The sequence below is a fragment of the Charadrius vociferus genome, unplaced genomic scaffold, assembly GCF_000708025.1.
Source record: "Charadrius vociferus isolate BGI_N301 unplaced genomic scaffold, ASM70802v2 scaffold308, whole genome shotgun sequence".
Taxonomy (NCBI): domain Eukaryota; kingdom Metazoa; phylum Chordata; class Aves; order Charadriiformes; family Charadriidae; genus Charadrius; species Charadrius vociferus.
This window is the reverse complement of record NW_009649929.1, coordinates 525,485-546,594: the sequence shown is the minus strand read 5'-3', so window position 1 is coordinate 546,594 and position 21,110 is coordinate 525,485. Positions and strand designations below refer to the sequence as shown.

At 40.7% G+C, this 21,110-nt stretch overlaps 1 protein-coding gene across 2 annotated transcripts; it reads left to right on the top strand.

Annotated features, from left to right (window-relative positions):
* The first annotated feature begins 1,464 nt into the window (after nt 1-1,464).
* ZBTB1 (zinc finger and BTB domain containing 1) lies at nt 1,465-15,007 on the top strand. 2 transcript variants are annotated; one of them, XM_009891192.1, is made up of 2 exons: nt 1,465-3,381; nt 14,304-15,007. In XM_009891192.1, the coding sequence occupies exons 1-2, from the start codon at nt 1,490-1,492 to the stop codon at nt 14,338-14,340; spliced, it is 1,929 nt and encodes a 642-aa protein (XP_009889494.1). In that variant the 5' UTR covers nt 1,465-1,489; the 3' UTR covers nt 14,341-15,007. The 2 variants fall into 2 exon arrangements, with proteins under 2 accessions (XP_009889494.1, XP_009889495.1); XM_009891193.1 differs by having other exon boundaries at nt 1,465-3,209; nt 14,304-14,932.
* The last annotated feature ends 6,103 nt before the right edge of the window (nt 15,008-21,110 follow it).

The following is a 21,110-nucleotide window of genomic DNA, read 5'->3' as shown; positions in this document are numbered from 1 at the left end:
AAGAAGAAATAGGGGCCGTTTTTGTGTGTATTTCGTTTAATTTTGGACAGTTGAAAGAATGGTTGCAAATCAATCCGTGCATTTCATTGAGTCATAAAATGCCATTTAATATAAGTTGTTTGCTAGCCTGTACTTTATTTGTGGAAATCTCTTACAGTTATTTACATTGTGTGCAATAACGTTTCAAAATGTTAAGAATGCTCGTTATTGCTTTAAGTTTTTAATTTCATTTAGGGCGTTCTTTATACCTTCTTTTGGTTTCTCGCCCCCTCCCTGTGCAGTCAGTACAGATTACGTATGTCAGTAAAGGTTTTCCCAAGTGAGTAGTGACTAGCTGTTGGGTCTGGCCGTGCTTGGTTAAGTTTATCTTCTGTAAATCAAATGCACACCTCCTGTGTATAATACAATATACAATGCTTTTATTAACAGAAACTGGTATGTTTTTTTCCTCTTTTCTCTTGGGGACAAATTAGTCCTTTAATTTACAGCAGTGCTCCGCGCTCACAGGCTTTTCCCTCTAGTCTTTCTCGAGGCTTCATTTCACTGTGGCTCTACCTCTGGTTTGCTGTCCCTTCACAGTTCTCCATTGCTGAGTTTTTTTCTTTGTCCGGTCTCCCGTCTACATGTTTTGGTTATGTTAGAGCGCTCTGACCGAGCGGTTTCGAGAGCGGTTGGAGGCACGGCGTGCACCACTTCCTGCCTCTCCGCCGTCCCGGCGGCTGTCGCACAGCTAGCCTGGTCACCATCTGCAGGCAGCGGGCTCGTACGTGGGACCTGCCATCGCAGCCGGGCTGCCCTGTGCTTCTGAGAACGCGTTTGGGTTTGCAGTTCCTGCTTTGCAAGACGCCTGGCAGATAAGATTGAGACTGTCCCTGAGCTGCCCTGAAGAGCACAAAGTGTGTGGATGCTCCACTAATGCATCTTCTTAGTTTCCTTTAACGGGGAGGGGAAAGACCAGTTTGAGCCTGGCCTGGTTTCCAGTACGTGTTGCATCATATGCCCGTTGGACTGACAGGTGAAAAGGCAAGTTGAGACTGAAGAGTGGTTTCTTACAGGCAGCTTACCTTGTATAGGTGTTGTCCTGGGGCCATCTTACAGAAGTCTACCCTGTGAAGTTTTTGAAGTTCTGCATTCAGAGTTCATATCTGAAAATCTTGGCTGTAGGACTTGGAGATATATTTGCGAATTTATATTCTAGCAGCGTTGCTCTGATTGACACGTATGGTGGTTATGTTTATTAGTTTACTAGTCTTGTAAGTCTAGTGGTGAGAACATGGAATTATGGATGTTTTCACTGGCATCAATATTTGTAGTAGTTACCAGCAAAGATCTCCAGACGGGAAGCTGTACCACAAACAGTGTGAGAATAGGAAGATCTAGAGAAGAAAAAGAGGGCAGTTCCTCACTGTGTTTAAGTACGTTTCGCTTTTTCTGCTCGTGATTTAACAGATATCTTCTTCTTTATGCAGGGCTATAATTGAAGCACAAGATGGCAAGAACCAGCCACAGCAACTATGTCCTTCAGCAGCTGAACAACCAAAGAGAGTGGGGCTTTCTGTGCGACTGCTGTATCGCTATCGATGATATTTATTTTCAAGCGCATAAAGCAGTCCTTGCTGCTTGCAGCTCCTATTTTAGGATGTTTTTTATGAACCATCAACACACTACAGCCCAGCTGAATCTAAGCAACATGAAGATTAGTGCTGAATGCTTTGATCTTATTTTACAGTTCATGTATTTAGGAAAAATTATGACAGCCCCTGCCAATTTTGAGCAATTTAAAGTGGCCATGAACTATTTACAGCTATATAATGTACCTGAATGTCTAGAAGATATACAGGATACAGACTCATCTAGTTTGAAATGTTCATCTTCTGCTTCTAGCACCCAGAATAGTAAAATGATATTTGGCGTGAGAATGTATGAAGACACACTTGCTAGAAATGGCAGCGAAGCAAACAGGTGGGGCATGGAGCCGCCAAGTTCAACAGTAAATACATCCCATAACAAAGAGCCCGACGAAGAAGCTTTGCAGCTAAGCAGCTTCCCCGAACAACTGTTTGATGTCTGCAAAAAAAGCACCACGTCCAAATTCTCTCACACAAAAGAGCGTGTGTCCCACTCGCGCCGTTTTGGAAGAAGCTTCACCTGCGACAGCTGCGGCTTTAGTTTTAGCTGTGAAAAGCTACTGGATGAGCACGTGTTAACGTGCACTAACAGGCATTCTTACCAAAGTGCCAGGTACTACAGTGCTGAAAAAATAGACTTTAACGAAAAGGACTCTACTTCTAAAATGATCTCCACGCAAACAGAAAAATACAAGGGGGACTCGAGCCAAGCTGTGGACGATTCTTCGTCTCCCGTGTCAAATATCACAAGCAGAAAAAGCAGCACGGTTGCCTCCGAGACATCGGGTGAAGAAGGAAGTCGAGCCTCTGAGAGGAAGAGGATTATCATCAAGATGGAGCCAGAGGACAACCCTGCAGACGAGCTGAAGGATTTTAATATTATTAAGGTGACGGATAAAGACTGCAATGAGTCTTCTGACAATGACGACCTAGATGATGAACAGGAAGAGCCGCTTTACAGGTACTATGTTGAGGAAGAGATCAGAGAGAAGAGAAATGCTCGGAAGACTTTAAAACCCCGCTTATCCATGGATGAGGATGAACGAAAGTGTTTGAAAAATCCGCGGCACCTTAACAGGAAGGCTCCTTCAGCGCAGGAAGATGTGGAGAACGCTCCCTGTGAACTTTGTGGGCTTACAATCACCGAGGAAGATTTATCCTCTCATTATTTATCCAAACACATAGAAAATATATGTGCTTGTGGCAAGTGTGGTCAAATACTGGTCAAAGGCAAGCAGTTACAGGACCATGCACAGACCTGTGGAGAGCCCCAGGATCTGACCATGAACGGTATCAGAAATGCTGAGGAGAAAATGGACTTAGAAGAAAACCCCGAGGAGCAGTCAGAAATAAGGGACATGATGTTTGCAGAGATGCTAGAGGACTTCAGGGACAGTCACTTCCAAATGAACAGCCTTCAAAAAAAACAGTTATTCAAGCATTCTGCCTGTCCTTTCCGATGCCCTAATTGCGGACAGCGTTTTGAAACTGAAAACCTAGTGGTTGAACATATGTCAAACTGCCTGGAGCAAGATCTGTTCAAGAACTCCATGATGGAAGAGAACGAGAGGGATCACAGACGTAAGCATTTCTGCAATCTTTGTGGGAAAGGATTTTATCAGCGTTGCCACTTGCGGGAGCACTATACCGTTCATACCAAGGAAAAACAGTTTGTTTGTCAGACATGTGGGAAGCAGTTCTTAAGAGAGCGCCAGTTGCGGCTCCACAATGATATGCACAAAGGCATGGCCAGGTATGTCTGTTCCATTTGTGATCAAGGAAACTTCCGAAAACATGACCATGTACGGCATATGATATCTCACTTATCAGCTGGAGAGACTATATGCCAGGTCTGCTTTCAGATATTCCCAAATAATGAGCAACTGGAGCAGCACATGGATGTTCATCTGTATACATGTGGAGTATGTGGAGCAAAATTTAATTTGAGGAAAGATATGAGATCTCACTATAATGCCAAGCATTTGAAAAGAACATAAGTGTAAACATACTGTTAAAGCATTAAGTTGGCAGCAGAGAGAACACCAAAGCAAGGCATACAGTATAGTAGACAAAAATTGAAAAAGGAAAAAAAAAATTGAAAATAAGTCTCTTTTTTTATTATTTTTTTTAAGACCCTCCTAACCATAGGTGTCTATTTAGGCTCATTAAGTATATAGCTTTGAAAAGCATCATGTGTTTAATTATTACATTTTCACTGTTTCCTAATATCAGTTTCTGTTCTTAATTTTATTGTTTTACTAAGTAGATATACAAATCATTATTTTTTAATCTGTAGATTAAAAGCACAATGTTACCCCTTCACTGACTGCTATTAAACAGTTCTCAGATCCATGCCCGTAAGATGAGTGCTTTAATATTTCCACGTGTTGTTTCTTCATGTGAAAATTTTAGATCACAGCGATTAATGTGCAAGAGCATAATTGTTCGTAATCCCCAAATTAATTTTCCAAATGAAAAAAAAAAAAAACCCAACAAAACCCCCCGATGCCAAGAAATAATCCTTTGCTCTCTGACTCCGCTGTAAGGGCAGAGCTGGCTGTCCTGGTCCTCTGCTGCTTGGCTTTGTTGGAACATGCATCCCGGGGGTGAGAGCATGTAGGCTCAGTTAAACCTTGCAGACTTGGACTGGTGTGCGCAAAGGGAAAGGGAGTTAATGACTGTTGGGATAACTGAGGAGTTCTCAGCAGAGTGGTCATTTTCCAGACTTGAAGTCCTAGCAGAACTGTACAACTGACGTTGGCCTTTCGTTTTCTGTCTGTACCTACGTGGGTATATATAACCTGCTTATCCTAACGTACAAGAGTGGCTGTGGTGGATTGCTAGGAATGCAGAATGGCCGTGTGCATTGAAGACTGCATTTCTCAGCCTAGCTGTAAATGGTGCCTTGCTGCTTGTGTTGGAAAGTTAAAAGTGGGATGGGTGTGACGATAGTCCCATTGCTTGGGTGGGGAGGGAGAGGGGGAGTGCGGCTTGTGTGAACCTTAGATTTTATTTTTTTTTTTTTGTTTCTTGTTTCCATGATACTTTCTGAATGTTCTGTTTTTCAATAAGAATAATAACAAGAAAAGACTGCAGAGTTTGCTTAATAAATGTAAAGACATTTTATGCCTTTTAAGATTCCTTTTTGATTCTAGTATAGCCCTAATCTGCGTAGCTTGTCTCTTAATTTAATTGAATTGAAAAATCCTACTAAGTGTCAGCTGACATCAATTCAGCGAGGCAGCCTGGCCTTTGAGAGAACGACTGGCTTTGACTTTTAGGCACCAGCTGTCTAAGTGCGTGATTTTTAATGGGGGGAGGAAACTATTAAAACATAAAACCTAGCAGTACTGTCTCCCAGTAGATCTCACGTTATCAAAGAGGGTAGTAATGCCATTTCCCACTGAGCCGTGGAGGGCGGAAAGCAATTTAGATCAGCAATTAAGGCAGTTGGACTAGATGATTGTTGTAGGTTCCTTCCGACTGAAATATTCTATTCTGTCGCCTCGCACGGCGTTGCTGGAGTTGAGAATAGGAGGCAGGAGCTGAGGGTCTAGTCCAACGCTTTCATGCACTTGTCGCTGTCAGAGTGGAGTTTTGATCCCTTGTTGTTTCTTGGGGATTATGAAGGGTATCCAGCTTTCATGTTAGACTAGAGAAACTAACAACGGTTCAGAATCTCCACTATAACTATTTAAATTAGTATTGAGTTGCCTTGCATTTATTCAGTTTTAAACGTGTGTTAGAATTTCTCTTGGTTGGCAGACGTGTGCGTTTCTGCAGTGATGGAGGAGGACCCTGCCACCAGACCTCAGTCCCAAGCCAGCAGCTGCCTCCCTGGGCACTGGCTGCTTCGGGTGCAGTTTGGCATTTTGCTGTAACTGCTCAGTCCTGTGTTTTCTTGTATGATGCTGAAGCCAACCAAGTCCTGAATAGTACTGGGGCCAAAAAGACCATGGACGTGAAGGCACTCCATCATTTCAGTTAATTCGGGACTTTCCCCTTCTTAGGTTTTATTCCACATTTCCCATCCCAAGCCAGACTGAAACTCAAAGAATAAGCAGGATGGGTATTTCAACCCTTTTTAGCACTGGAATCAGTGGCAAGGTGATTATAAGACTCTTAAAAAGACAAAATATTTATGTATTTATATATAACAATCATCTTGGAGTTGAAGTAGTTAGTCAGGTGCTGTAGTGGAAGAGCTGGTGGGGCTAATACACCACGCACAGCAGTTCTCTGACATGCAGGTTATCCCGTACAGTATCAGCTGTGGCTGGACTGGGAAAAGCAGCCAAGGGAAGTGAGGGAGAACTGGAGGGTGCTGGGGGAGTTGGCAGAAGAGTCATGTGGCGCTGGGGAAGTGGGGAGGCTGAGTGGGAGAGGAGGGATGAACAAAAGCTGGGAGAGCAGGATTAGAGCCGTGCAGTGGGAAGCAAATCCCAAAGGTGGCATGGAGGGGGCGGCTGGAGGAGTGGATAAAATGTCCTGTAGATGCCTGTGAGACGGGAGTGAGAATGACTCAGCTTGGCTGGGAGAGCTGTCGGCCCGGGTGATTAGCTCACTACGGCACAAGCTCGGAGCGCAGATTGCGTACCAAGTACCGCCAGCCCCTATGCTGGAAAGACGGCAGTGCCTAGATTAAAGACCTTGTTGAAAAGGAGGAGGTGACCTCTGCGAACTAAGAGATCATTCCTGAATACTGAGGGTAATTTATGGAGACTTGTGCTTAGGGTTAGGAGCCCTTGTTTACTATGAATTTGTCTGAACTTGACCCAAAAATGTTTCACACAAAAAGTTACTTCCTAGTGTAAGTAGACCTGCCAATTACAGAAGTTAGATGGAGGAACTGGGCATGATGGTATTTATGTGTACTATCTAACTTTATAAACACCCTGGAATACCTTTGGTTTTCAATTATAAGCTGTGTTGTAGTAGCCTTTCAAAGGAAAGTTTGTTAAACCTTTGCAACTGAACTTGAATTAATGTTTTTTTCCTGTTTGTGAGAAACAGAACCCAGTGCCTTGGAGTTCACGTGTATGAATGTCCAGACTAAGGCTCAAAAAGAGCATGAATTGCACTGCCGGGGAGCTGCATGGAGTGGATCTACTTGTACGTAGGCAGAGAAAACCAGAATGACTGAAGTAGCCTGAAAGGTTATCAAGGGGAGTGTAGGAGAACAAATCAAAGGTACTAAGGCATAAACAGGAGAGCCTGGCTTGCAGGTAGATGAGGAGAGTGTTTATGGTGACGTGTAAAAGCATGCAGGAGAACAGCATGGGACTATTGATGAAAAGGCCTGGAGTGACAGGAGGAATTTGGCTGCTGTGAGCGGGGAGAAGGGGTGGGTGCTGAGGCAGCCTGGGGCTGGTCACTCCTGGGGATGGGGGTGTTCTTCCCACAGTGGGACAACATCCACAGGACAGTGAAATGATGGTGTTTCAGCTCTCCTACTGTGATAAAAATTACTGTGAAGACAGAACGAAAGCAGACTTGAAAAAAAAAACAATTGCAATTATGCTGTCCTAGAAGTCTTGCTGTTACTTGAAAGATGGTGAAGGGGAAGCAAAAATACTTCATTTAGAGTTCTGTTTCCTCTAACGAATTTGTACTTCTCAGTCATCATAACATAGTTCCTTTGGATCTCCTTACTGCGCTACATGGACTGGTAGAGTGTAAAAGCACTTAAGGATCCTTGAGAGTGGAGGTGTAAGCGTATCACATTGCACAAGGCGCAGCCAGAAAGGAAAGACTTGCTGGATGATCTGACATACATATTTAAGTGATTTGCTATTCTTATTTTTGGAGGACGTCTCTGTTCTGTTGTTTTCCTCATTTTGGCAGTGGGCTGTGACCCTGAAAATAATTTATAAGTAGTCAGCTTAGCTCTTAGCTTTCAGGATTTATTGAAAGTTAAAAAGAGGGAATTCATGAAGACGTGCAATGAGCTTTAGAATACCACAAAAGCTGTTGAGCTTCTTTTTCGGTTTCAGAGGAGACTTTTCAAATGTTAAAAACATATATACTTGTAAATACTTATTGACAACTTGTTAATTCAAAGAGTATTTACATTTGTGTGTAACGATATTTGTAGCCAACAGGTCTGTGGAGAATTCTTGATTTGAATAGATTGTAGTATCACAGAATTCTGAGAATTTATGCTTTTATTAGGGGACTTCTCTATTTAATATTCTCAGTTAATGGAGAAAATACAATTCGGCATACTTTTATTCAAAGCTCAAGACAGAAAATGTACTGCCCTGGAGAATATATTAAAAATATATTGTTCTAAAGGTGAATACTTTGACTACACTATTGTATTTGAACACACTAATGCTAAACCATCAAGAGTATCTCAGCTATTTCTCCTCGAGTTTGCTCCTGAAGGCAGTACCACCTTCAGCCCTGGCAGCCCCTTCCGAGTTTCAGCTCTCATATCCCGTGTGTGCCACCCTCTCCATTGTCAAAAAGCACATGTTTATGTAGCTCTACAATGAACTGAATCAAACAACAGGCTTTTTTTTATTCCCTGTGGGGCCGTTTTTTGGCTGGATCGGTTCCTTGCTGTGCTCCCCTCTCCAGCTCTGTGTCAAATCTTGTGCTAGCACAATAGAAGGGGTGGCACGAGGGCAGCAATGAGTGGCTGGGAGGGGGCTCGTTTGCTTAAAAGAGTTGTGCCAGAACTGAAAGCACATTCCGAGCTTAACTCGGTCTCTGTCTCCCCAAGCATCCTTGTGGAAGCCGAACTCTTACATTCATCTCCTGTTTCCTGATAAGGAAAAACAGCCTCTTACATACAAATGAAACACATCTATGCTATCTGTCCTCCTTATGAGAACTGGAAACCTTCCTGCATTCAGCTCACCCCTCAAATATGCTCTGGAGCTTTCTTAGTCTTTCTTGAAACAGACTATGCAGCGCTCGGTGCCGCTGGGTTCGTGCGGCTGTGGCCTGGCCCGAGGCCAGGAACGAGCTGGGCCCCTTTGTCCGGCCAGACACCAGGGACGGCTCCCACCTTCCTCTGGTTGTCGTGCCCTCCAGCTGTGGGCCCAGCTGCAGCTGTGCTGCCCGCACGCTCAGCAGCTGTGCCCCTGCTCTCCTGCTGTCCCATGCCCCTTGCTGCTCACAATGTGCACTTTTCTGGCTGTCGAGATAAGGGGAGACAGTCATTTCATTTTTACTTTAATATTGAAAACTCTGTATAATTCCTTGTGTTAAGTTAAGGAGATGCTGGCAGTATCTGTTACTATGTGCCTGCTTCTGACTTTTAAACGCTTCCTAATCTGAAAGGGTTAAAAATCAAATATTCTGACTTCCCCAATTCTCAGTTGGTTTGATGCTTGTCACAGACTTAAAGACCTACAAGATGAAGCATGACTAATTTGACTTTATAAAAGTCTGCTGAAGGCTAGAAATTAGGAACATGTTTTCAAAAGCTGACATTTATGTAGTTCTCGACTATAAACCAGTTTTCTATGTTTTCTTCCAACTTCCAAAAAACTCCTAAAATATTGCTGTGCAGTGTATTCTTGAGATATGTTAGTAGGCTGAGATTTTAAGGTGGGAATATGCCAAGAAAACAGGACACATTTTATAAATTAAGTGTCTTCTGCACTTTTGTAGTCAATTCTATGATTCTGGAATTAATTGTGATTTTATTCTTTTTTTTTTTCATGCAGAAAGACAAATCCTAATTTGTTACAGGGCAACAGAGCTCATGACTCAGGAGTCAGTTCATCATGACTTTAAACGTTCAGCCCTGAAACAGCCCATGTTCCTTTTCAGGTACTTGAATGACCAGTGCCAGCTTTACAAGAGATGGTAGCAGATCTTTCTTTGTGTCATTTTTGCCCCCAAATGTCTTGTAGTTGTGTTTTTTGGTTTTTTGTTGTTTTGGTTTTTTTAAGCCATAGGAGAACAATAGTGTGCATCATGCTTTCAGAGAAACTGTTTTCAGCCATTTATGCACATTCCCTATATAAAAGTAGCTGAAAATATGTTTTTAAAGTTTCATATTAGTGTATTCAAGGGAACAACAAAATTAAGAGATGAGAAATCAGCAGATAGTCCAAGGCCAGATTTTAACTGTTCGTTTGTTTTGCGTAGCTGGCATGGCACGCCTCACCCCCAAGAACGTAGAATTTCAGAAGTGGTCAGTATCTTTGATTGTCTTGCAAGAAAATGAAAAGGTTTAATCCTTTCCTGTGCCTTCTGGCATACTAAAACCATAGTACATCTTCCTGCAGCTACGACCACAAAAACAATGCTGCATCTAGCATTTCCTATGGGAGAAAAAAAAAAAATAGCCCTTTCAGAGCTGTTCAAGAACTTCCCTCTCTGACAAAGTCCTGATGCTGCTGTTGTTTTTACACAAACTCAACTGTGATTTACATCAATGAGATTTTGTGGTATACTTTTTTTTATGGTTGCAAATAAGAGACAATATCAGATAAGTATGTCTTGTAGTTCTGTAGACATCCCAAGACTTCTGACTGGGAATGAGAAGAGAGCATTCCTTAAAGGCCGCCAAATCCTGGAAGCTGCGTGGATTGTGGGAAATCCACTGGAAATAAGGATTGTCTGCAGATCCATGGTTTCTCAACCTGTCTGTCAGGCAAGGTGCCACCAGTGTCAGCAATTGCTAAGGTCTCTGCAGCAGCAGTGTTGCCAACATGAAAGATGCAAAAATCAGTCTTTCCCCATCTCTTCTCCCCCATCTCCCCTGATAACAAGGTTGCTATTTTAAGACTTCATCCTTTTGGCTCTTATATTTGCCTTCTGTTTTTTTGAAATGGGAAGATGTGCTTTCTTCCTGTTCTAAAGCAATGACTAGGGCTAAGAATTTGCCTTTTTTAATAGTTCTCGCATGTTCAGTTGAACTTACACAACTCAGTAATACCTATTCTCTCCTTTTTTCAGTAACCATCCCCACTACATCGGGGATGGTCACCAGGGGAACTTCTGCTTCTGACTTCCCAGAAAATGAATGGGAGAAATAGTATAATGTCCTTCTCTCCATGGCAAAAGCCCCAAGACCATGAAAGTTTGCGGAAATGCAGATATGCTGGCTAAAAATAGTTTGCTGAATACCATAGATTACTTTTGGTTTTGGCAATAGATACACCAGACTTCTGGTGTCTGTTACGCTTCTTCCCTTTACTTTGTTAGAGTATTTATTCAGGATGCTAAAGACGGTGCCTCTGTTTCCTCCCTGCCTATGGGGTTCCTACTTGGTACCTACTGGTAGAGGGTCCCAACTACTGGCTACTATGGTTTCTAGCCATTGGTTATTTAGTTATTTGTAAAAAGTGGAAACATTTTAAGAGATGATCGAATATCCCTCCTTCAGGAAAAGGATAGATGCAGTAGTATTGTTGAAGGAGGAAATACAGGATAGGATCCCTTGGAACTGATCAAGAAATTGTCTTAGTATGTTCCACAGCCCAGGAGAGCGCTTGTATCTCTGAGCTGCACTGCTGTCACATAGATTAAATATAATTTGTGTACGCTTACATATGCTGTAAAACATGACACTGGCACAGTCTGCGTGCCTAGAAGTATGAGGATGAGCCCCACCTAGTCTGCTTTCAGAAGGCATTGTATTTCACTTAGATTTTACTGGCTGTTGCTAACATGGTCAGTTCTGCCAGAAAAGACAGAGGTCCCGATGGACAGTAACTAAAAAACTGAAAAATAATTTAATTAAGACACAAGAACTCTTACAGTAATTGTTACAGATCTTCCAGCTTTAGTTTGTTTTGCAAAGAGTTAAATAGTTCAAAGGCAGTTTCCTTTGGAGAATGTTTATTTGATCAAGTTCAGTGCGGCTTAGACCCCAAATAGAAATACTAGCTTCAAACAGAGCACTACTATGAAAGTAGGAATAGTCTGTGGCCTTCCAGACCTCACAAGCTATGTTGGTTTGTTACACAGAGTCAAAACAAAGATGTCTCTTAAAACACATGTACATTAACTCAGTGTATTTCATACACCACAATCCTCTATCTCAGATCTGCTTTTCTCCCCAGTCATTGGGGCTGTGCCAAAGTCACTGAGATCCTGGATGAACTGTAGACTTCTCAGTAAAAAGCATATATGGTATGATTGGACCATCCAAGCTACTTAGATCATTAGAGAACAGGTTTTGAGTGCTACCACTCCGATTTACTAAGCTTGAAGTACTACATCCTTTGGATTTTGGAACAGTGCTTATCTTTGCTTCTCGATTCCCTTTACATTGCAGAAAGGAGGATGAGGAAGAACTCAGCGGGTGCTTCTCTTTTAAATGCAGCCTGGAAGATCTTGTTAGCTGGGGGGTGTTGGTTTTTTGTTTTTTCAGGTCCTTAGCTGGCTGTATCTTCAGACTTCTTATAAATGCGCTAAGCATTAAAAAAGCATTATTAATACATGATGAGATACGCCAAGTTCAACCACTTAATGTGACAGTCAAACCCATGCAGATGCTATTAGTACAGGAACCTGACACCATGCCAAATCTGGAGAGTTATCTTTGATCTATCTCCAGATCCTCCTTTTATTTGTAAACATCCAGCTAATCACAGACTTCCTCTGACTTTTATGAAGTGGAAGAAACTGCATCCTTTGTAACATCTCTGAAGTGCTTTAACTTTGCAGATGTTCATGGATTTGTGTGATGGGGAGGGATGAGCTCCATCTGGTGGCTAACTGGAAACATACATATTTCTATTTAAAAAGCTCAAACGTTTCTACAGTTGAGCAGAGTTTACTGTGTGAAGAGTGAAGCAGATCCTCTTGCAGCTGTGCATTCCTAAAACAACTTCTGTTTTTAGGGTAGCTAGAGGATTTCAGAGTCTGGGAGGAGGGCACAACATTTTACCTCTAATCTAGCTTACTGTGGGCTAAAAGCTATTATCAATGCCAGCAGTTCTCTGGGGTTCGCAGTTCTGTACATAGACCACACCACCACAGTTGGCACTGATTAACAGTATTTTTGCAGTCTCATCGGAAAAATGTAATTTAATATTCACAGGCAACCCACCTTCCCACACTCAGAGGTGGTCCCACACAGCATAGTCAGTGTATTTGAGGGTGGTGGTGTAAAGAAGCTCAGTCATGCTGTGTGAGCTGTGTGTGATCTGCAATTAATAGAGATCTTTCACTGTAAAATGCAGGCCGGCATCTTAATAAACAGCAATGTTAAACACTGATGTTGCCTGGGGAAAAATAATATTCCCATGCATACTGTAGTTAGAATACCTTTTTTTCTCCTTTGTTAGTTTACAAACAAAAAAAAAAATGCATTTCCTGACCTCTTGAGCTAGTAAAATAAGAGCTATTTTGACATAACAGCATCAGTACAATGAATTGCCCTCCAAGATTCAAAGAATGTATTAGGTAGACACATGGACTTGCTGCCAGAACCAGCAGTACTTTGAAGCTAGGAGTTTGCCCAAGACCTGCCTCCCCATGTTCACATCGCTCTCCTGGCATGAAACAAAAGCCATTTGTCCTAGGTTGCGTTTTTGCTCACTGTCAAGTATGTGACATGGCACAGAGGGCAGATATAATATACAGACAATTCTGGGCCTGGCATATGCTGTGAGGGCCTGGCCACATGTCACACAGGGTATCCTGTAATGGGCACTGAAGTGTGAAGCACCACTCTCAAAGCTTTCCTCTCAAAGGTGTGCCAGGAAATTCAGCCGTGAGCTGGCCTTGAGGATGCTCTAGCAGGTAAGTAATGCAGACAGCTGATAAACCTGGCTTCGTGTGCAGCCTCGAAGCCTTTCCTGCTCTGCAGTATAGACACAACCACTTGGTGCAGGGCTACCATCGTGTGCATAGAAACATCAAGTGTATATTAGCCGGAAGCAGGACAATTTGTACAATGTGATTTACATCTCCAGAGAAAGAAGTCCGCTTACCAAGAAAAAAAAATCTGAGAATTGTCTTTAAAAGTTACATCCAATTTCTTGACTGTTCATATCGGATACAAAGCTGCTCTTATTTTTCATAAATTAGTTTGGTCAAAAGAGAATTACAGGAATTGTAAATATTTATATAATTCATCTGCATTTAACCTAAAATAAGAATTTTTTTTGGGGGGGTGTTAAGTAAATCTCGAACAGTTACCTCTGAGTGAGGCAAGGAAAAAAAAACAAAACAAAAACCCCACAGCCCCAAGCAGAAGCAAATATGAAGCAGTAAGAAGTATTCCAGGGTGGGGGTGATCCAAGCTATGTGAAGTCCAGGCTGAGAGGAAATAATACTCGTGCAATTTTTTGAGCATCCGCTAAGCCAAGCCATAAACCACTGTTGGAAAGTAACACATACAGTATTAAAAATAAGTTCTGGGAGGCTTGGGAAGTGAAGTTTTTCTTCAGCAAATCTTTAGCTGTTTTGAAAATGGAAGGCAAAGGAGAAAGAAGCAAACAAAAGTTTCTGAAACAAGATCAAACCATTAAGGTTAAGTTGTGTTTTGGTGGGGTAGGGGTGGAAGGAAATGAACCGTATGGCTTTTAAACAGAGTTCTTGACTGTGGTGGGTGCTCTGAGCATAACTGAAGGATGGGTATTTAGAGCAAAACTACACCATAGTGAGGTGGGAGGGACCACATCATGCTAGCAAATACAGTACTGGAGTGTGGGCTTCTGACTTTTAATATTTTTCTTGCATTTCTTTTCTGCATGGCAGTAGTGAAATAGGGACTTCTAAGCTTCTGAACAACTGAGAGAACCAGGTTTGGAGAAGACATGAGGAAGAACTGGTCGGCAAAAGATTTCATAAAAACTCAGAACCGCGTGTGCCAGATCTGAATTGGCACCACCTTTGCTTTTTTGACATACTGCAGCAATCGCAAAAGGCACCAAAGCAGTCAAATTAGAACACGCAGTAAAAGTTGTTTTGGACTCTTCTCCGTATTATAAAACTTACTTCCTTGTGACCATTATTTACACCTGTTAAAAACAAATTTGAAGTCTCCTTTCATGGAGCAGACAGCCAAAAGAGGCAGATGCCAGGTGTTAAGGGCTGCACTGAAATGAGTTTGCAGAATTTGCTATTCATGTGCTGGAGTACTCCTTTTCTGAAATAAGGCTTTGTAGAGTTTCTGTCAAAACCTGTTTAGATTTTTTAGTTAAACATTAGAAGTGTATACTCGTGAATTAAAACATATGTATTTTCAGACAGTTACAATGCTAAACTATCAAGTGTTAAAAAGGAGAAAAAAATATTTAATCTGGAGTACAAGGTGAAAAAAAACCCCAAACTTAAAAACTGAGGACAGAGGGTCCCTGAGGAAGGACAGGATGGTGAGAAAGATCCAGCTGACCTGATTCCCCCTGCTGCCATGATCATCATTTGCACGCTGAAGAGGACCTTCCATGGAGCACAGTGCTTGTATGTGGAGAGTAAAGAAATGGTGATCTGGTCTTATTACAAGAATGGGGAAAAAAAATTATCAACAAGGAGATGAGTAAATGTGAAACAATCTTCACAGGGCACAGGGTGCACCTTGTTCTGGATCTAAGCCTTGCAAAAGCTGGCTTGAAGAGGAGGATCAGGCATTCATGTTCAGATTTGAGCATTTGAGGAATCCTAATGTTCCCAGCTAAATTAATGGGGAAAAAAACCTAACCAAAAAACCAGCAAGGCAGTAAATGTTTCAAATTAGGGCCAGCATGTATTAAAAAAAAATATTAATTTCTTTTGCTTCCCCCAGACAACAGTGGATCAGCTTGAGACATGTAAGCAGACTAAACGTGCTGATCTATATTCTGCTGTAGTTATGCATCTTACTAATTCTACTTATAACTATAAAAGGATGTTTTATTGTTCAGTATAACTGTTATCTCAAGAAGAGTCTGTCTATTATTTATAGTTGGCATCATTTTCATTACTGTTGTTATGAAGTATGTAAAATATTGTCTGTATTGCAGCTTGTATAGGGCATGTGTCTGTGCTTGCTTTACTCTTTTTGAGTTTTATAAAGTTGCTATACAAATGCAAGAAAAGATGTTCAGATATCTTTGAATGTGGTTGCTTAATCTAATTATATAGCCCCAAACATTTCAGCATATAGATGTTGAAGGTATTGGCTCTATTAACACCTAACACCTTAAACTTTAATATAGGCATTTTAAAAGCCTTCAGTGCAATACTGGAGTGCCGACACTTCTGTCCCAGCGGCTGTGCTGGAGCAAAGGGGAAGATGGTGAATATCTGGGCAAAGTCAGATACCACTGGGGGCTCCACAGGGAGAAGGCACAATATAGCTGGGAAATCTAACAGCAAATGGGATGTCCTTTCCATAGATAACAGGAAGGACCTTCAAGTTAGGACCACCATGAAGCAGAGAAGAGACGGGAAATATGTTTATAGCATCACGTAAAGATAGGCCTTCAACAGTATACTAAGTGTAGGACATCTAGAACAGGCTGTGACTGTTCTGTAACTTAGCAATTATTTGTAGTCTATGTAGAGTATCAGTGAAGACATTCCAGGTTAGTTTTCATCACCTTTAAAGCTTATTCTGTTATTTGATAAAGTATCATCTTTAATAAAATATTCTTACAAATCTGCTTATTATTCTCATTTAATTCCATCTTATACCTGAGTTCATAACAGTCCTGGCAACAGGGTGAAGTTCCAGTTACCACCTGCTTCATCTGCTCTTGCGTTTTTCCCATTCACCTGCTAAGACTGACAACAGGGAAAATTAAGATGAGTACAAATCAAGTACTCATAGGAATGAGAAAATAAGAGAAATTTATAGCACTGCTACAGTTCAATTATTATAAAAATTCTTCACACTAGGCATTTAAGTGAATCCAAGAGATTAATCAAATTACATTGATCTTGAGTATGAAGTATTGGTCTTCACCTGTGTTTACAGTACACCAGTTCCCTTGTTTAAGACTTACCATCATTTTCCGGCTTTACAGTTACTGCCAATAATTACAGTATGTTGTTATACCCCATTCAGAGCAGATCTAGACAAAATTCTCTGTTTTCATTTATTCATCCACTGGACCATATAAAGTATCCTTTTAAGATCTTCAGACAAGACCAAGCAGAGTTCACCTTCATTATACTAGAAGATAAGATTAGAACTCAAAATACTCCCAGCAAGGTGCAGACATGATCTGAAAACATAAGATGTTATTTAATAGGAACAAGTGCAAGCTGGAATCATTAGCTGTGCAAGTAAAGGAACAGTTGCTTAATCTCCATGGAAAAGAATCAATGTGTTATTTTGGATTGAATTCTGCAAATGAGTCTGCAACATCATGCAAATAAAGTTACAAACAGAAATGTCTAAACTGGAGTATAATCTGCTCCTTCAGAACTGCTAAGGTGTGAGCTAGTAATGTCTCCAGTTTTGATCATGGCACTTGAAAAATAAGATACAACTTGCATGCAGAGAATTCAGGAGAAAGCAATGAGAATGTCTAAAAGCCGAGAAAACTTTGCCTTTGAGGACAGATTGCATGATTTTAGGTCATTTTACAGAAAAGTAGTGGGGAAACAATGATTTTCATATATATGAAAGCTGGTTGCAAAGAAAAATGGAGTAACGTTTTCTCATATCCACAATTGATAGGAATAGAAATAATTGCCTTAAATTGCAAGAAAGGAGATTTTGGTTAGACACAAAATGAGACTAAATGACCTATTGAGGTCCTTTTTTGATCTGATTCTATGATTACTCGCAAACTATCTGCTTTAAAGTCCCTTTTTCATTACTGTCAGTAGAGCTGGCAGTGGCCGCAAGAAAAGGAGACTGCAGTTGTAGGAAAGTAAACTGTGCCTAAAATGCACAGCACACCAGTTTATCTAGTTAGCACTAGTGAGACTAACCTCAGCTTTTAATCATGCCTCAGCAAACTGTCAGAAGTTTATGTAAATAAATGTGCTTTAAAACCACTTAATTATAAAATAATTATTCCTTGAAACATCAAGCATTAGTTTAATCAGTGTTGACAACTTCCATGATTTTATTGAGTCTAATCAATCTGAGGCAGGCTGTTTTTAGTTGTGAGATGTTGTAATCAGCTATTTTATTTATTTAAAAAAATTAGCTTTGCAAATCACATGGAAAATCCTAAAAGTATAATCCGAACATATGCCAAAGATTAAAAAGCCAGAAGGTGAATAAAGCCACGTGTGTTTTTTAAGATCATAATTTTAAAGTAGGTTTATAATTTTAGGAGATCTGACTCATGATTTTTGAACTTCTGGTTTGGCAATACCAAATTACTGTGCCCTATATTCTGCTGTTCTTGCTATTCTGAATATTTCCATATTACTGATCATGCATTTGTGTAATTTGCCAAAAACATGTTATACTGATTTGCAGAACTTTATTTTGTTATTCACAAAAACAAAGGAACACTTATTTTAAGAAGATCATGTATTGTATCTGCCTTTCAAATTAACAAGGAGCATGTGTGCAAAAAGTGGTGGTATATAAAAACAAAATAACACAAAAAAGTTACATTGTTCCCCCCACATACACTACGATTTTTAACATGACAGCATCTTGTCAGAAGAATCTGTTGTCATTTCATACAGTGGTGGCTCTTGTCTGAATTCCAATTACTAGATATATATTCACAAATATAAATGAGATTAAGAATTTCAGTGATGAAGAGGTATTATGACAAAGCATTATTTATTCTTAGAACAGCTGTTTCTTAGACTTTTCTGAACTGATTGCTGTATTATAAAATTATTAGTTTATCCTCACCAATACAATCTGATTTTTGCAATTTTCTGGATAGTTTTACCAGGGAAATGGATACAAAGGAAACGGATACCAAAATTTAAGGTCTAAGATCTTCTGATTGTCAAATCTGAACAGACCATTGCATTTTAACTTTATCATTTTAACGATCCAAGCGACTGATGTCTGATTGAACTGTAACTTGTGTTCATCCTATTTTTATGCTACATTGCCTTATGAAATATGTGGGGAAAAAAATCTTCTTTATATTGAGATAAAGATAAGAGTTGAGTTCTCAGTTCTGCTCCAGATACTGAGCTCTTGCTTCACTGAAGAAATCTAAATATCATCTTCATTTCTGGCTGGGTGGTGTAATGGAGAATAGCCTACAGCGTATTACATAACACTGCCGAACAGGAGACATGGGTGCATTATTGATCCTAAACACAAATAAATGGATCACAAAGAGGCCTGCTACTTCCAGAGGCATCGACTTGCTGTTCTGGAAGTTACTATGAAAGTATAGCTTACAGATTCAGGATAGGGGAATAACAGCAAATGTTTTGTTAAAGGGAAAATCAAACTCGTGCTGAAGTCCTCACCATAAAGCTCACTCTTTAATTTCTGAACCAGTCTGTTTGGCTCACCTATAACATGACTGCATATGAAGCAACATAAAAGAAAATCATGCGGCTCTTCCCATATGAGAGGATGACTGCATAGATGAGTTGGTTCACAAATTGTGCTGCAAGTCTCAGAGAACTGCTGACAAAAAGCAGGCTTGTAATAGCTCTGCTGAGAAGAGAGAATAAGTCTAATGAGGTTTTAGAGGTTGCTCCCTCTAGTTAGACTGGACTTTCTCTTAAGGACATCAGTAAGAGATGAGAGATGATGGCAAGAGCATCACGTGAACTTCTGATTAGGAACAAAAGCTTAAAAAGCAGGTCAGACCTATACCTATCATTGTACAAGAAGAAAACAGACCTGTGTGAAAAGAAATACTTCTGCAACAGGCTAAATGAAGTATTTGGTAGCCTGAGTCTACATACCTTCTGATTTTTCCTGAGAACGACCACAACTGTGTCATTTACACCATTAGCATTAAAATGGTATGCTCATACATTCCTCCAGGATCTTTTCCCCAAATTTAGTCTAGCAAAACAACAATTCTAATGATGAAATAAATAGGACTGAGGGAGTACTATCAGGGTAAGCAGTAATCCAGTCAATGCAAACACCTCTTTAGCAGGTTATCAGCACATCTGGGTATCAGCACAACCATATCAGGGCCATGCTAGTTATTGAGCCAAGAAAACCCCAAACAAGTTTTGTCCGGAGCTGTTGTACATATTTTCTGCCTGGGCTGATAAAACATACAGCTAAAAGCTTTGGGCCAAATTAACAAAATGTCACTTCTAAATCTGATGAAACCTGTTTGATTACAGCTACATTTAAATAAGAGATCAAATTAATTTTGCTGCAAAGAGTGCTTATTGTGCTAATCAATATTGTTGTGTTATTTCTTAGTCTATTTGTTCTCTCCATCTCTTATTTCTGTACATACATTTTTGAGGCAGTAATCCCCTTGTTACTCTGAAATAACAGGATCTGAGTTTGTACTACAGTCACCAAAACAGGGTTCTCGTGCATTACTGGTGCTCCTAAGGGACAATCCTCAGAAGAATACAAATAATAAATAACATCAACTTTTCAGCTGAAACGGAATTTATCAACCAAGTCCCTTTGTATTGGTCTGGCATTTCTCCCTGTTCCATAGGATACAATCAACTGAATGAAGTAGCAGTGAATTACAGGAAGGGATAGTTCCGTGATGAATCAGTCACTCGTCTAACTACAAGAGAAACTGACACCCTTCCCATCAAAGAAATATGCATACGGTATACACAGAACAGCTCCTGTTGGAGGCAGGGAGAGCTGATGGTTTCCATTTTCCATTGACTTCTTTCGGATTTCTCCAAGGTCAGGACCCGTGTGAAAAAAGACCAGGATCTATGGAAGAATAAGTTATTTAAGCACGTACAATATTTACTGTCAGAAAGCTCTTCTATCTCAAACCTACATACACACATACTACACAAAAGAGGTGGAATCCTCACATCTTATAAAACGGCTTTGAAAAAGACATTAAGTGACACAAAGATGTTTTTGAACAGGAGTTAGAGTATCTGTAATAACTGCATGAACACAAATTCTGGGAAAAGCTGTAACATGTTTTCTGTGAGGGCTGCTATAGCATAATGCTGAAGGGTGGGGGACAAAATTAATGAAAGATGATTTAAGCATACAGTGTATTTAATCCTTCTCTCACGTAATATGTGAAGTCTATGGGTAGCAGACTTAGCCACACTTTTTAAGGAGGTATCCAAAAGGAGCTACTTACTAAGCCTCCGAAGAAAAATGATCTCTGCAATGGTATTTTCCTCTCCTTACCAGAACTGGAATATTTTGAAGCGTTTGTTTCAAAGTAACGAGGAATAATTTGGAGGAACCACAGCAGATTTTCATGTTTAATGTATTTTCATCAAAGCACTTTCCTAGCTGCGAGTTAATAGCTCCACGGCTTTTTGCTAAACGTAGGCGTGACGACATCCCACATTAGCACAACAGACAAAAATTTGGAGGCGGCTCAAGAATAGTCACCGAGCAGAAACACGCAGCAACAGGGCTCCCCCAAAACCTTAACCGCTTCTTTCGGAGGGGAACGGCGGACGCCATACCCCACCTTCTGCCACCGGGCCGGGACGCCCACCGCCTCG

Excerpts from the sequence above, each read along its gene's own strand:
- ZBTB1 (XM_009891192.1), top strand. The coding sequence starts at position 1,490 with ATGGCAAGAACCAGCCACAGCAACTATGTCCTTCAGCAGCTGAACAAC. Across the intron at positions 3,382-14,303 it reads ATGCACAAAGGCATGGCCAG|TAGTGAAATAGGGACTTCTA; the intron begins GTATGTCTGTTC and ends TCTGCATGGCAG.